The sequence below is a fragment of the Leucoraja erinacea genome, chromosome 8 (genome assembly GCF_028641065.1).
Source record: "Leucoraja erinacea ecotype New England chromosome 8, Leri_hhj_1, whole genome shotgun sequence".
NCBI lineage: Eukaryota > Metazoa > Chordata > Chondrichthyes > Rajiformes > Rajidae > Leucoraja > Leucoraja erinaceus.
Genome location: NC_073384.1, coordinates 69,462,307 through 69,478,726, shown reverse-complemented (window position 1 = coordinate 69,478,726; position 16,420 = coordinate 69,462,307). Strand labels below are relative to the sequence as shown.

The 16,420-nt window shown below is 47.5% G+C and overlaps 1 protein-coding gene across 1 annotated transcript in view; it reads left to right on the top strand.

The window, feature by feature from the left end:
- entpd6 (ectonucleoside triphosphate diphosphohydrolase 6) overlaps nt 1-16,420 on the top strand; it is a 39,128-nt gene that overhangs the window by 17,944 nt on the left and 4,764 nt on the right. The window contains exons 7-12 of the mRNA XM_055639937.1: nt 1,170-1,258; nt 8,780-8,859; nt 9,232-9,296; nt 12,241-12,342; nt 13,434-13,574; nt 16,362-16,418. Of these exons, the coding sequence (XP_055495912.1) occupies nt 1,170-1,258; nt 8,780-8,859; nt 9,232-9,296; nt 12,241-12,342; nt 13,434-13,574; nt 16,362-16,418 (534 nt within the window). The remainder of the gene's footprint in view (nt 1-1,169; nt 1,259-8,779; nt 8,860-9,231; nt 9,297-12,240; nt 12,343-13,433; nt 13,575-16,361; nt 16,419-16,420) is intronic.

Genomic DNA, 16,420 nt, shown 5'->3' with positions numbered 1-16,420 from the left:
CCTTCTTAAATACTGGGCTAGTCACGTTTGTCTGCCTTTGATGCATATCCCTCTAAACCCTTCCTATCCATACATTTGTCAAATATCTTTTACAAGTTATAATTGCATCTGATTGTATGTCTAAACTGGACTACTTCCTTCATTCTTTTTTCCAGTTTCTTCCCCTCTCTGATTCAATGATCATCGGGCTTTCCAGAAACGGTTCCCACATTCTGCCACCTTGGTCCTCCCCCTTGTTAGAATGGTCCAGAGTTTCCTCTAAGTGCCTGCCCCTCTGGTGTGCTGAGAGAGAGCCTGCCATCGAGCCCGCTGCCCAAGGCAGTCACAGGGCTGAGACAGGGACACTCCCATATCCATGCAAGTCTTCATTTCCCTTCCAGCTGTGAAATAGAGATGCAAGCAACTGCAAATGCTGGAATCCTGAGCAAAATCACCATGCTGGAGGAACTCAGCGGGTCAGGCAGCATCTCTGGAGGGAATAGACATGATGTTTTGGCTCGGGACCTTTCTTCTTACCGACAGGCAACTGAGTCATCCTACCACAACCAGAGAGCAGTGCTGAACTACTATCTACCTCTTTGGTGACCCTCGGATTCTCGTTGATCGGGTACATGTATCCGTGTACTGTAAATCCTGCATTGTCTTTCTGCTGACTGGATAGCGCGCAACAAAAGCTTTTCACTGGACCTCGGTACACCTGACAATAAACTAAAAGAGAGGTTGGGGCAGGGCATTGCCTGGCAAGTGATGGTTTGCTTGGACTGAGTGACAAAGGCTGGAGGTGAAAAGGAGACAAAAGTGTGTCAGACAAGGAGAGAAGAGGAGGAGTGAAATATAAAGCTGGAGGGATGGATATGGGTGGAAGGGGACTGGGTGGAGAGGGTGGGGTATAGGGGGGAAGACTAGATGTGAATTTGATCATCCAAGGTCTTGTCTGTGAATGTTCCATGCATTGTACAGGGAGCTGCTGGTTCAGAATTGCCACCAACAAGTTTAGTACTTTGTCTTTTATCATAGTAAACTAGCATCTGCAGTTCCTCATGTCCACTGTTTGGTAGCCTGCAGTGTACAGCAAAGAATGTGGCTCCCTGTCTCTAGTTTCAAATACATTTTGAGTGGGATTTAATTTTTAAATTACTTCAGTGCTAATCACAGTGTATTCTTTTCAGACACCTTGCAAGACTCAAAGCAAAATGCTGCCGGGATGCTTGACCTTGGAGGTGGCTCCACCCAAATCACATTCTTACCTCAAACTGAGGTACGTTTTTGAACAAGCTCATCATATGGCCTCCTATTTTTCATGTTTCATATTCAATCTCAGCATTGATTTAGTTTTGTTTAGACAGCGTACGGAGGATGCCATCTCAACAGCACTTCACTCCGCCCTCTCCCACCTCGACAACAGAGACACTTACGTAAGAATGCTGTTCATCGATTACAGCTCAGCATTCAACACCATTATACCATCAAAACTGATCACCAAACTCGGTAACCTGTGCATCGACCCCTCCCTCTGCAACTGGATACTGGACTTTCTAACCAACAGACCCCAGTCTGTTAGGTTAGACAAGCACACCTCTTCAACCCTCACCCTGAACACCGGCGTTCCACAGGGCTGTGTGCTGAGCCCCCTCCTCTACTCCCTCTTCACCTATGACTGCACACCTGTACATGGTACTAACACCATCATCAAGTATGCAGATGATACAACGGTGATTGGCCTCATCAGCAACAACGATGAGTTGGCCTACAGGGAGGAGGTCCAGCACTTAGCAGCATGGTGCGCTGACAACAACCTGGCCCTTAACTCCAAGAAGACCAAGGAGCTCATTGTAGACTTCAGGAAGTCCAGAGGCGGCACGCACACCCCCATCCACATTAACGGGACGGAGGTGGAACGTGTTTCTAGCTTCAGGTTCCTGGGAGTCAACATCTCCGATGACCTCTCTTGGACCCACAATACCTCAACTCTGATCAAGAAGGCTCACCGGCGTCTCTTCTTCCTGAGGAGACTGAAGAAGGTCCATCTGTCTCCTCAGATCCTGGTGAACTTCTACCGCTGCACCATCGAGAGCATCCTTACCAACTGCATCACAGTATGGTATGGCAACTGCTCTGTCTCCGACCGGAAGGCATTGCAGAGGGTGGTGAAAATTGCCCAACGCATCACCAGTTCCTCGCTCCCCTCCATTGAGTCTGTCCAAAGCAAGCGCTGTCTGCGGAGGGTGCTCAGCATCGCCAAGGACTGCTCTCACCCCAACCATGGACTGTTTACCCTCCTACCATCCGGGAGGCGCTACAGGTCTCTCCGTTGCCGAACCAGCAGGTCAAGGAACAGCTTGTTCCCGGCGGCTGTCACTCTACTCAACAACGTACCTCGGTGACTGCCAATCACCACCCCCCCCGGACACTTATTATTATTTATTCAAATCATTTGCTATGTCGCTCTTCCAAGGAGATGCTAAATGCATTTCGTTGTCTCTGTACTGTACACTGACAATGACAATTAAAATTGAATCTGAATCTGAATCTGAAAGCGGACCTTCAGCCCACCAAGTCCAGGCCGACCAGCGATCCCCACACATTAACACTATTTTATTTTTGCCAATTAACCTACAAAACTGTACATCTTTGGAGTGTGGGCGGAAACCGCAGAAAATCCATGCAGGTCATGGGCAGAAATACAAACTCCACACAGACAGCACCCGTGGTCAGGTTGAACCCGAGTCTCTGCTGCTGTAAGGCAACAACTCTGCCGCAGTGCTTCCGTGCCACCCTCAGATTCCCCAGTGATGAACTACAATGGAATTGTTTGTTGTTTGATGCTTTGTATGAACCTTGATGCTTTAGCATATGTTATCACAGACGCATTGCATCCCAGCCCATGTCCAGCACAACAAATAGGCTTTCATCAGTTGGCCAGTGACCACAGCTGGGTGCCTAAGTAAATTAAGTCCCACCATTATTACTGGGGTCGATGTGTTGGTGCTGACTCCCCCTCAAACATTGACTAAAGAAGGTAAAGCAGTGGTTCCCAGGTGTAGAATTCTGTTTCCTTTCCTGTGGATGTCTTCAGTTGGAGAGGGTGCAGAAGAGATTCATCAGGATGTTTGTTACCTGGGCTTGTGGGCGTGAGTTACAGGGAGAGGTTGGATAGGCTGGGACTTTTCACTTTGAAGCGAGGGGTGACTTTATTGAGTTGTACAAGATCAAGAGGGGAATGGATAACGTGAACGCTCACAGTCTATTCCTTGGGGTAGAGGAGAGGGCAGCACAGTGACTGCCTCACAGTGGCAGAGACCCGGGTTTGATCCCAACTACAGGTGCTGTCTGCACGGAGTTTGTACCTTCTCCCCGTGACCTGCGTGGGTTTTCCCAAGACCTTCGGTTTCTCCCAAATACGTACAGGTTTGTAAGTTAATTGGCTTGGTATAAAGGTGTGTGTAGGATAGTGTTAATGTGCGGGGATCGCTGGTCGGCGCGGACTCGGTGGGCCTAAGGGCCTACCGTTTCTGTGCTGTATCTCTAAACTGAACTAAACTAGAGGGCATAGGCTTATGGTTAGAGGGGAAAGATTTAAGAGGAACCTCAGGACAGTGTAATGGAGGGTGGTGTGTATCTGCATTGAGCTGCCAGGAGAAGCTTTATAAGTGAACAGGCTTGGACCAGAGATCTGAACAGTACGTGTCAAGGAGGTTAGAGTGTGGGTGCGTTGGGACGAGAGGGATTAATAACATTTACGGCACACTCCCATCTCCAGAGCAGTGATGTATTCCAATCCAATTTTAATTCCCTGAGTACAAAAATACACATTGAAATGAGAAAACAGCTGTATCTTAATGCAGGCACCGTGCTCTGTTAAGAATTTATGTTCTTATGTTGAATAGGTTTCTGTTTTGGTATTTTCTGATAATATTCTCAAATATTCCTCAAAGTGTGATTGTGTTAATTTTGCCCAAGTAATGCTAGATTAGTTCAATTTTATGTAAATTTGATATGCAAATATTATATATATAAATGGAAGTTAGACACAAAAAGCTAGAGTAACTCAGCGGGACAGGCAGCATCTCTTCGAGAGAAGGAATGGGTGACGTTTCGGGTCAAGACCCTTCTTCAGATATACAGGTGCATAACCTTTTATCCGGTGTTCCAGAAACCGAAAAGCTCCGAAAACCGGCCATTTTTTCCAGATGTCGTCTGCGCACCAAAGCTCCGTTTGGCGCCAAACCTGACCCAAAACGACCCACGGTCAACCCAGGTCTGTACTACTGTAGCGGCTGCCTCCTCCCTGGAGACCGGGAGACGCTTAAACATCTGTAAATCATTGCTTAAATGTTAGTCAGTTAGTTTGGAGGGCTTTTATGTGAAGGGGGGTGAAGGGGTAAACTTTAATTCTTAGTCCCCTACCTGGTCGGAGAGGCGGGGAGCGGTCAATGCCTTACCGGGTCGCTGTGCAGTAAGCTCCGCAGCGCTGTGGCCGGTGGGGCCGCGGGCGGCGCCGGTTGTAGCTCCGACCCCGGCAACTCTACCCCTGGCTGCGAGGCGCTCCAAATCCAGCGCGGCCCGCGGCCGGACGCCCCAGCTCCGCGAATGTTGGGAGTCGGCGGCGTCGCAGCGCTGGGATACCAGCGGGGTGCGGGCAATGCCTTACCGGGTCGCCGTGCGGCAAGCTCCGGAGCGCTGTGGCCGCCGACACACAACATCGCGGAGCGTCGCTGGATTTGGAGCAGTGCAGCCAGGGGTAGAGTTGCTGGGGTCGGAGCTCCAACCGGCGCCGCCCGTGGCCGGACAGAGCCCCCAGCTCCGCGGCTCCAAATCCAGCGACGCTCCGCGAACGTTGGGTCGGCGGCCACAGCGCTCCGGAGCTTGCCGCACGGCGACCCGGTAAGGCATTGCCCGCTCCCCGCTGGTATCCCAGCGCTGCGATGCCGCCGACTCCCGACATTCTCGGAGCTGGGACGTCCGGCCGCGGGCCGCGCTGGATTTGGAGCGCCTCGCAGCCAGGGGTAGAGTTGCCGGGGTCGGAGCTACAACCGGCGCCGCCCGCGGCCGGACGGAGCCCCCAGCTCCGCGAGGTTGGGAGTCGCCGACCAGGTAGGTAGGGGACTAAGAATTAAAGTTTCCCCCTTCACCCCTACACCACCACCACCACATAAAATCCCTCCAAACTAACTGACTAACATTTATGCAATGATTCTCCCGGTCTCCGGGGAGGAGGCAGCTGCTCCAGACTTTTCAAGCCGCCCGCGCTACCTACCTAATCTACGCTAAAAATCTTCCATTCTGAAATCCGAAAATGTCCGAAATCCGACAAGTGTCTGGTCCCAAGGCTTTCGGATAAAAGGTTGTGCACCTGTATTTAAATGGAAATGATTACTGCTGTAATGCAGAAAGCATGGTCTCTGCTGCCATCTGGTGGCCACAGGACCCAGAACACCGAGACGGCACATTTTGTGCAATTCATGTGGGTTCTTCAGGGCTGTTCATAAGTGATAGGAGTAGAATTAGGCCATTCGGCCCATCAAGTCTACCATGCGATTCAATCATAGCTGCTCTATCTTTCCCTCTCAATCCCATTCTCCTGCCTTTTCCCCATAACCCCTGACACCTGTACCAATCAAGTTTCTATCTATCTCTGCCTTCAAAATATCCATTGACTTGGCCTCCACAGCCTTCTGTGGCAATGAATTCCACAGATTCACCTCTCTCTGATTAAATAAGTTCCTCCTCTTCTTCCTAAAGGGAGCCCTTTTATTCTGAGGCTATGACCTCTGGTCTTAGACTCTCCCACTGGTGGAAACTCTCCACAAACACTCTATCCAAGCCTTTCACTATTCGATACGTTTCAATTAGGTCCCTCCTCAACCTTCTAAACTCCAGTGAGTACAGGCTTCATGCTGTCAAACACTCATCATATGTTAACCCAATCATTCCTGGATCATTCTCACAAACGTCCTCCAATGGTCCCTCTCCAATGCCAGCACATCCTTCCTCAGATATGGGGCCCAAAATTGGTATTCTGATAGGTTGGTAAAGCTAAAGCAGAATTTGCATTCTGTGTTTTATTGCTCCTTCTCTCTGGAGTGTAGGAGGCTGAGGGGTGATCTTTAGAGGTGTACAAGATCATGAGGGGCACGGATAAAGTGAACGCTCGCAGTCTGTTCCCCAGGGTAGAGGATTCTAAAACTAGAGGGCACAGGCGAGGGGGCGGATTGAAAATGAATGAAAGAATAATAATTTAACAAACACATCCCTTATTCCAATTTCAAGTTGTGAAGCTGAACTAACTATGTCAAATTGGGAAAATTAATAACCTGACATTGAAAGAGATGTTTTGTTGAAAATGCACATTTTCAGATGATTCCTTTGAAGGAAATATTTTTTGCTCTGCAAAATAGTTAGTCAAGTCTTAGTCATAGAGTTGTACAGCACGGAAACAGGCCCTTTGGCCCACTTTGACCATCCGACCAAGTTGGCATATTGGGCTAGTCCCACTTGCTTGTATTTGGCCCAGATCCCTCTAAACCCTACCAATCCACATATCTGCCCAAATGGCTTTTAAAAAGTCAGAATTGTCTCCACTTCGATAGCTTCCTCTAGTTTTAGAATTCTCTAATCCGGGGAAAAGACTGTGACCATTGGTTTTATCCATGCCCCTTCTGATCTTGTACACCACAGTATGGTTACACATCAGCCTCCAAATAAAAAAATCCCAGCCTATCCAACTTCTCCTTCACCAAATTATAGGAAAGATGTCAACAAAATAGAGAGAGTACAGAGGAGATTTACTAGAAAGTTGCCTGGGTTTCAGCACCTAAGTTACAGAGAAAGGTTGAACAAGATAGGTCTTTATTCATTGGAGCGCAGAAGGTTAAGGGGGGACTTGATAGAGGTCTTTAAAATTATGAGAGGGATAGACGGAGTTGATGTGGATAAGCTTTTTCCATTGAGAGTAGGGAAGATTCAAACAAGAGGACATGATTTGAGAATTAAGGGACACCAGTTTAGGGGTAACATGAGGGGGAACTTCTTTACTCAGAGAGTGGTAGCTGTGTGGAATGAGCTTCCAGTGGAAGTGGTGCAGGCAGGATCGATTTTATCATTTAAAAATAAATTAGATAGGTATATGGATGGGAAAGGAATGGAGGGTTATGGTCTGAGTGCAGGTAGATGGGACTAGGTGAGAATAAGTGTTCGACACGGACTAGAAGGGCTGTTTCCGTGCTGAAATTGTTATATGGTTATATTCTCCCTGTAACGCAAGCCCGCAAGCCCAGGTAACGCCTGGTGATTCTCGAATTTGGTGTCAGCTTCATGTAGCTGGGTGACCAGAACTGTATACAGTGCAAGGGCACACCAGCGCAAGTGTGGTCTCACCAACTTTCCCCCACTGCCTTGAGTGCACATGCCCTTTTACACCAAGATATAATGATCATTTATCACAACTGGGAATGTCACAGCGTTAACGTTTTCAATTGCATCTTATTCTGAGTTACGATGTGAGCAGCTAAACAGGATTCTGTTGGCAGCACAGCCAGCTCATCCATAAGCAGCACACAAGATTTTGCTGCAGGTCTGTAGCCTGCTATGCCTTGCTGATTCCAGTGCATTGTCCACATGCTGAGAGTCTGTCCACAGGACAGAAAGGCCATACGGCCCAACTCATCCACACTAACCCCATTGCTTGCGTTTGGCCCATATATCCCTCTAAACCTTTCCTATCCATGTACCTGTCCAATTGTCTTTTAAATGTTGTTATGGTACCTGCCTCAAGTACTTTCTCTGACAGCTTGTTCCATATACTGTACGTACTGCCCTCTGTGTGAAAAAGTTGCCCCTCGGTTTCTACTCATTCTTTTCCCTCTTGCTTTAAACCTATTCCTCTGCTTCCTGAATTCTCTGGGTAAAATTCACTGTGCATTCCCCTATCTCTTCCCCTCATGATTTTATGCATCTCTATTAGATCACCCTTCATGCTCCTGCGTTCAAAGGAATAAAGTCCTTGCCTGCCCTACCTCTCCCAATAGCTCAGACCCTCGAGTCCTGGCAATATCCTCCTGGCTGTTCTGCAGTATTGAGCAAGTATCAGGCTCCGACACCGCTTAAGGCGATGTGTCCCAGATTGCAGCCACTGTGTGTGTGAAAAATTCCACCTCCGATCCCCTTTAAAACCCTGCCTCTCACCTTAAACCTGGGCCCCCTTGTTCTAGACACTGAGTGAATTGCTGCATTGTTGAAACTCCATGTAGGAAGCCGCCTTGGGTGGACGGGAAGAGTTGAGAAGCAGGTTTCTTACGCCATCATCAACAAAAATTATTAAATAAGTTATTTATGTAATTGTAATCCTGATATGCCAAAATCGTTGTATGTGTTTATCTGAAAATGAATGTTCTTCAGAAATAGTTGATTGGCTGCAGTACGGGGGTTATTTAATACTACAGATGTACACAAAGTGCTAGAGTAACTCAGCGGGTCAGGCAGAATCTCTGGAGAAAAAGTTTGGGTGATGTTTTGGGTCGAGACCTTTCTTCAGAACCAACCTGAAATGTCACCCATCCGTTTTTCTCCAGAGATGCTGCCTGACCCGCTGAGTTACTCCAGCACTTTGTGTCTGTCTGAGGTATCAACCGGTATCTGCAGTTCTATGTTTCTTCATTATTTAACATTTTTCTTTTTACAGGCATTTTATGTCACTGTAAGAATGTCGTATGGTGTGGTTATTTTGTTTCATCTCATTGTTTTGGAAGATTTAGAGCCTGTTTTTCTGTTTCTCCCATAGGTGACACTCCAAACCTCTCCTGTTGACTGTATTACCTCAATTCAGATGTTCAATAGCACCTACACCCTCTACTCACACAGGTTAGTAAAACCAAGAGTGTTTAATTGTCATGTGTACCAGCAACGGAGCAATGAAATTCTCACTTGCTGCAGCTAACGGGCCCGTTAACGCAATAACACCCAGATAAATATAATAATCAATAATACAATCAATTAATAGCTGTAAATCTAGGCAACTATAATGGTGCAAAACAGAAGTCTAGTGCAACCAAAGACAAAGTCCATAGAAGGTCACAGTTGCCGACTGTTGTGAAGTGTTCAAGAACCTGATGGTCATTGGGAAGAAGCTGTTCTTGAACCTGGAGGTCACGGTTTCCAGCTCCTGCACCACCTTCCCGATGGTAACAGCGAGATGAGAGTGGTTATTTGACTAACGTTGCTTTCAATTTTCAGTTACCTGGGACTTGGCCTGATGTCAGCAAGGTTGGCAATCTTAGGAGGAACTGAAGGTAGACCAAGTAAGTTAATATCATGGGTCATGATTTAGTTTGCTTCAAGGACAATATCCCTCTTCCGGTTTGCTGTGAAACAATGTGTGGCTGAAGAAGGGTCCAGACCCAAAATGTCGCCTGCCATTCCCTCCGCAGAGGCTGCCTGACCCACCGAGATCCTCCAGCATGTTGTGTTTTTTGCTCAGGATTCCTGCAGTCTCTTGTGCCTCCAGATTGTGCTCCATTGTGTTGTGTAAAGGGCTCAGTACTACTATGGTCAGATGCCAGGCAACATTCCCCTCGTGATTTTGTACACCTCCACAAGATCACCCCTCATCCTCCTGCGCGCTAAGGAATCGTCCTAATCTGCCCAACCTCTCCCAAAAGACCATGCCCTCGAGTCCTGGCAACACCCTCGTAAATCTCCTTGGCACTCTTAATGTTCAAGTTCAAGTGAGTTTATTGTCATGTGTCCCTGATAGGACAATGAAATTCTTGCCTTGCTACAGCACAGCAGAACATAGTTGGCATTGACTACAGAACAGATCATTGTGTCCATATACCATTATATAAATATATACACACATGAATAAATAAACTGATAAAGTGCAAATAGCAGATAATGGGGTATTAATGTTCAGAGTTTTGTCCGAGCCAGGTTTAATAGCCTGATGGCTGTGGGGAAGTAGCTATTCCTGAACCTGGTCGTTGCAGTCTTCCAGAACAGTAATGGCATCTGTTCTGGAAAGGTGCTGGATTAAATGCAGTTTAAGGGCTGAAATGAATGAAGGCATGCCGACAAAACCCTTGCAGCACACTAATGTATTTCAGTGCTTTAAATCAGACCTTGTTTATGTCCAGTTCTGTTGATGCTTTCTGTGGGCGTTTGGAAACCATGAGAACTGGCCTAACCGCTGAAGAAGGGTCTCGAACCGTAACCTCATCTATTTTCTCCAGAGATGATGTCTGACCCGCTGAGTTACTCCAGCTTTTTGTGTCTGTCTTCTGCAAAACCGGTTCTGTGGCTTGAGTTGTGTGTTATAATGTACCTCAACAGGATTTCATTGTCGGAGGTCCCAAAATAAAACAATGACACTCTTACCTGCTGCAGAACAACAGGTTTACAAACCCAGTACTCAGTAGATGACATAATCAAAAACAAAATGTTCAATAAATAACAAAACAATATATTGCAACACGAGGCAGAGACTGAAGCCACTAGTGCTGCCAAGGCTGTGTGTGGTTTGGAGTTTAATTGCCAACTATGGTACATTTCTAGCGAGTTGCATTTGCCTGCTAATGCTCTGTGTCCTTCTAATCCTTGCCCGTTCATTAATTACCAGCTAAACTTTGCTGACGAATCTGCCTCCACCACCTCCCCTGGCAGCGTGTTCGTTCCAGGCACCCACCACTCTGTGTAAAACAAAAACGTACCACCCACGTCTACTTTAAACCTTCTCCTTCTGTCCTTAAACCTCCATCCTTTAATATTTGACATTTCCACCCTGAGACCAAAATTCTGGCAAACCTCATAATTTTCAGGGGACCCTTCTTCAGACTGAAGAAGCATCTGAAGAAAGGTCAAAAGATCAAAAACGTCACATATCCATGATCTCCAGAGATGCTGCCTAATCCACTGAGTTCCTCCAGAATTTTGAGTCTTTTTTTTTGCAAAGCAGCATCTGCATTTCCTTGCGTCCTCATAACTTGACATGCTTCTGTCATGTTGCCCCTCAACCTTTGATGCTCTGGAGAAAAGAATCCAAGTTATCCAACCTCTCCTGGCAACATCCTTCCTACAACGGATTGAACAGAACTGTGCCATGACTTGCCAACTGAAAGCTTGCAGAGAGCAAAGTGAAAATAACTGCATTCAATTACTCTTTGTTAGCATTAGTATTATTCCCTCGAAAGGGAAATTCCTCTCAGTTACTAGCCTGTCACCTCCCCTCAAAACGTGTTACGTTTCAATAAGAACACCTGTCACTTTAAACTCCAATGAATATAGGCCTAACCTGCTCAATCTTCCCTCATGAGACATTTCCATCACCCCAGGAATCAAGCTAGCGTACCTCGTCTGTGCTGTCTCCAATACAATTATGTTATTATTTCTTCTCTCTACCCATTCCTTCTCTCCAGAGATGCTGCCTGTCCCGCTGAGTTACTCTGGCATTTTGTGTCTAATGTTATTCTGTAGTTCAGTTTAGGTTATTGTGACGTGTTCCGAGGTACGGTGAAAAGTTTTTGTAGAGCAGAGGAGTAAGAGTGTGCGCTGCCCCAGGCGTGCGCTGCTCCTATTGTGCACTGCCCCGGGCGTGCACTGCTTCAGGCGTGCGCTGCTCCCATTGTGCACTGCCCCAGGCGTGCGCTGCTCCTATTGTGCACTGCCCCGGGCGTGCACTGCTCCAGGCGTGCGCTGCTCCCATTGTGCACTGCCCCGGGCGTGCACTGCTCCAGGCGTGCGCTGCTCCCATTGTGCACTGCTCCCGGGCGTGCACTGCCTCAGGCGTGCGCTGCTCCTATTGTGCACTGCCCCGGGCGTGCACTGCTTCAGGCGTGCGCTGCTCCCATTGTGCACTGCCCCAGGCGTGCGCTGCTCCTATTGTGCACTGCCCCAGGCGTGCGCTGCTCCTATTGTGCACTGCCCCAGGCGTGCGCTGCTCCTATTGTGCACTGCCCCAGGCGTGCGCTGCTCCTATTGTGCACTGCCCCGGGCGTGCGCTGCTCCAGACGTGCGCTGCTCCAGACGTGCGCTGCTCCCGGCGTGTGCGCTGCCCCAGGCGTGCGCTGCTCCCATTGTGCACTGCCCCGGGCGTGCGCTGCTCCCAGTGTCCTCTCCTGGTTTCAGGGCCGCATTGAATTAAGCCTGGAGAAAGTAAAGACCTAAAACATCTTCATTTCAAAATGGTTTCACAAGGAAACAGCGGCTGAGTTCTAACATCGTCCTGCTTTTGTGTTCACTCATTTACAGCTGAGAAAGATCAAGAGCTGGTCAGTCCCTGCCTGTCTCCAGACTACAAGGCAGAATGGAAACATGCCGAGATTGTTTACCGTATTAAAGGACAGAAAGCAGGTACAGTCATTTGAAAACGCGTAATTTATCAGATAGCCGCACAACAGGGAAGCAGGCCCTTCAGCCCAACTCGACCGTGCTGACCAAGATGCACATCCTAAGCCTGTGCCCTGTCCTTATCCTTCCTAATCTTTCCTATCCATGTGCCTGTCCAAGTGTCTTATATGTTGTTATAGTACCTGCCTCAACTATCTCCTTGGGCAGATCCTTCCTTACACCCAACACTCCCTATGTGAAAATGTTGCTCCTCAGGTTCCCATTAAATCTTTCCCCTCTCACCTTCAACCTATGTCCTCTGGTTCTTGATTCCCCAACTCTGGAGAAAAATATAGGTGTACCCGCCTCAACTCCTTCCTCCGTGCACATCACCTTTTGCGTGAAAAGGTTGTCCCCCAGTTTCCTTTTAAATCTTTCCCCTTTCCCCTTAAATGCTGTGCCCACTGAGTTTGAGACTACCGCACCCTGTGAAACGATTGTGGCTATTCACCTTCTCTAGGTCCTTTCCAGAAGGTCCTTGCATTCAAGGTAGTTGATATTCCTCCCACTACATAATGTTGGGGTTCCCATCTGCTTCAAGACCACCACTTATCATCCCAGTGCCAAACTAAGCAAGCCCACCAAGTCCGCGCCGACTAGTTCTATCCTACACACTGGGGACAATTTACACAAGCCAATCAACCTGCAACCCTTAGGGTTTAAGCATATTATGTCTACGTGTACCATGATGCAGTGAAAAGGCATTTGTTGAGTGTGCTACGCACAATCCGCTTGCTCTCCCGGCTGCTGTGGGGCCTTCCGCAACTGCCTCCACCAACACCACCACCCGCGACCACCGCAAACCCACCGTCCATCGCCTCCAGCAGCCACTACTCCGTCTCCGTGCGCCGATGTGGTCGTGTCCCGCTTCCCATGCCGATCGCGGGACGTTAGGCGTCCCCGGGGTGTGGGAGGTCAGTTCGCCCACCTGCCACTGCCACCATCTTGGTAGAACAAAGTGTGGAACAACAACTGGTGATTCTTGCACTCTCTGGTTAAAAACGTGATGCTAATAAATGACTGAGGTCCTTTCTGTTGCGTTGCTAATGTTTTAGGAGAGCCTCTCTATGATGCGTGCTACTCCAGGATAGAGAAGATGCTTTACAAGAAGGTGCATCAGCCCTCGGAAGTGCAGAACATCCCATTCTACGCCTTTTCTTACTACTACGACACTGCAGTCGATGTGGGGCTGATTGGTGAGTGTGTGTCGGTGAGCTGGGAACAGAGTGACCACCCAGCCAGAGGGGGAACCACTGCACTCATAATGCAGGAGATGCTGTACAGATAATCCTCGTTATAACAGTGGACTAACTCAACGAGGGTGGACCATAATAATGAGGGAGGACTAGACTGTACCCACAAGGGGACAAGAGTGTAACAACGTGGGTACAGTATAACAATGATGGTAGACTGTAACAGATACAAAGAATGAATTGTTTCAGGAGGAGGCCATTCAGCCCTTCGAGCCAGCACCACCATTCAATATGATCATGGCTGATCATTCACAATCAGTACCCCGTTCCTGCCTTCTCCCCATATCCCTTGATTCTGCTAGCCCTAAGAACTCTAACTAAGTCACTTGAATTGGCCTCCACTGCTTTCTGACGCAGAGAATTCCACAGATTCGCAACTCTCTGGATGAAAATATTTTTCCTCATCACAGTCCTGTGGCCTACCCCTTATTCTTAAACTATGGACACTAGTTCTGGCCTACCCCTTATTCTTAAACTAAGGACACTAGTTCTGGACTCCCCCAACATCAGGAACATGTTTCCTGCCTCTAATCCCTCAATAATTTTATGTTTCAATAATCATAATAATAATAATAATAACTCATCCTTCTAAATTCCAATGAATACAAGCCCAGTTCTACATTTTCCTTGATTCTCATCCCCCTTTAATGTCTCGTTTTCACACCTTGCACTTTCTTATCTCGTGTCTCCCTCTTCCCTCAGTCTGAAGAAGGGTCTCGACCCGAAATGTCACCCATTCCTTTTATCTCCTTCAGTGATCCGCTGAGTTACTACAGCATTTTGTATGTATCTTCAGTGTAAACCAGCATCTGCAGTTCCTTCCTACGAATAGAGAGCATATTGATTGGTTATATCATGGCCTGGTTCGGTAACCAAAGTCCCAGGAACGAAGGAGACCACTGATAAGACACCAGTCCTCAATAAAGGCAGCTAATATCATCAAAGACCCACACCAGCCTTGGCCACTCTCATCTCCAAGTTTGCGGATGACGCTAAGCTGAGGGGCAGTGTTAGCTGTGAGGAGGATGCTAGGAGACTGCAGGGTGACTTGGATAGGCTGGGTGAGTGGGCAAATGTTTGGCAGATGCAGTATAATGTGGATAAATGTGAGGTTATCCATTTTGGTGGCAAAAACAGGAAAGCAGACTATTATCTAAATGGTGGCCGATTGGGAAAGGGGGAGATGCAGCGAGACCTGGGTGTCATGGTACACCAGTCATTGAAGGTAGGCATGCAGGTGCAGCAGGCAGTAAAGAAAGCGAATGGTATGTTAGCTTTCATTGCAAAAGGATTTGTGTATAGGAGCAGAGAGGTTCTACTGCAGTTGTACAAGGTCTTGGTGAGACCACACCTGGAGTATTGCGTACAGTTTTGGTCTCCAAATCTGAGGAAGGACATTATTGCCATAGAGGGAGTGCAGAGATGGTTCACCAGACTGATTCCTGGGATGTCAGGACTGTCTTATGAAGAAAGACTGGATAGACTTGGTTTATACTCTCTAGAATTTAGATTGAGAGGGGATCTTATAGAAACTTACAAAATTCTTAAGGGGTTGGACAGGCTAGATGCAGGAAGATTGTTCCCGATGTTAGGGAAGTCCAGGACCAGGGGTCACAGCTTAAGGATAAAGGGGAAATCCTTTAAAACCGAGATGAGAAGAACTTTTTTCACACAGAGAGTGGTGAATCTCTGGAATTCTCTGCCACAGAGGGTAGTTGAGGCCAGTTCATTGGCTATATTTAAGAGGGAGTTAGATGTGACCCTTGTGGCTAAGGGGATCAGGGGGTATGGAGAGAAGGCAGGTACGGGATACTGAGTTGGATGATCAGCCATGATCATATTGAATGGCGGTGCAGGCTCGAAGGGCCGAATGGCCTACTCCTGCACCTAATTTCTATGTTTCTATCTGGCTGCTACCTTCGGGAAGAAGGTACAGGAGCCTGAAAACCCTGACCTCCAGGTTCAAGAACAACTTCTTCCCAGCAACCATCAGGCTCTTGCACACTGCACACAACACTGACCTCAGCAACTGTCATCTTCAGAAGAATGTAGAAACATAGAACTGCAGAGGCTGGTTTACAAAGAAAAGCCACAAAGTGCTGGAGTCAGGCAGGATTTCTGGAGATAGACACAAAAATGCAGGCGTAACTCAGCGGGACAGGCAGCATCTCTGGAGAACATGGATTGGTGATGTTTTGAATTGGGACTCTTCTTAAGACTGAAGACCTATGAACTGTGCCTTTGGCTGCACTTCGGACTTCAGTTTTACATTAGTCCGATTACCGAGTATTACTGATTTTATTTATTGTATTATTGTTATTATATATTTATCTGTGTTATTGTGCAGTAAATAAGGAAGTCATTGTTCTGTTGCTGATAGATGTGACAACTACACTCCTGATCTTGGTGGCATTGGCTGTCAATGTTACGAGCATCGATAAAGACAAGTCAATGCACATTTAAAACAAACTAAACAGCTAATCCTTTGTCAATCTTGGGAAAGTTTAGCTCTCTCTGCTTCCTTGAGGGATGGGCTGGAAGTCGGAATCATTTTGCAGAGCGCTCTGTCCATGGGAAGGAGAAAATGTGGCGATCTTTTGAGGGTGGAACAGTGGTGCAGCTGATAAGTGCAGCTGCCTCACTAAACTAAATGGCTGCATTGATGAGGTTAACTTGTAAATATAATTCAACCCATTTAAATCTTTAACCTCATATAATCCTCTTCTTCAGATGAAGAGAACGGAGGCACTTTAACTGTTGAAGATTACGACAGAGCAGCCGAGCAGGGT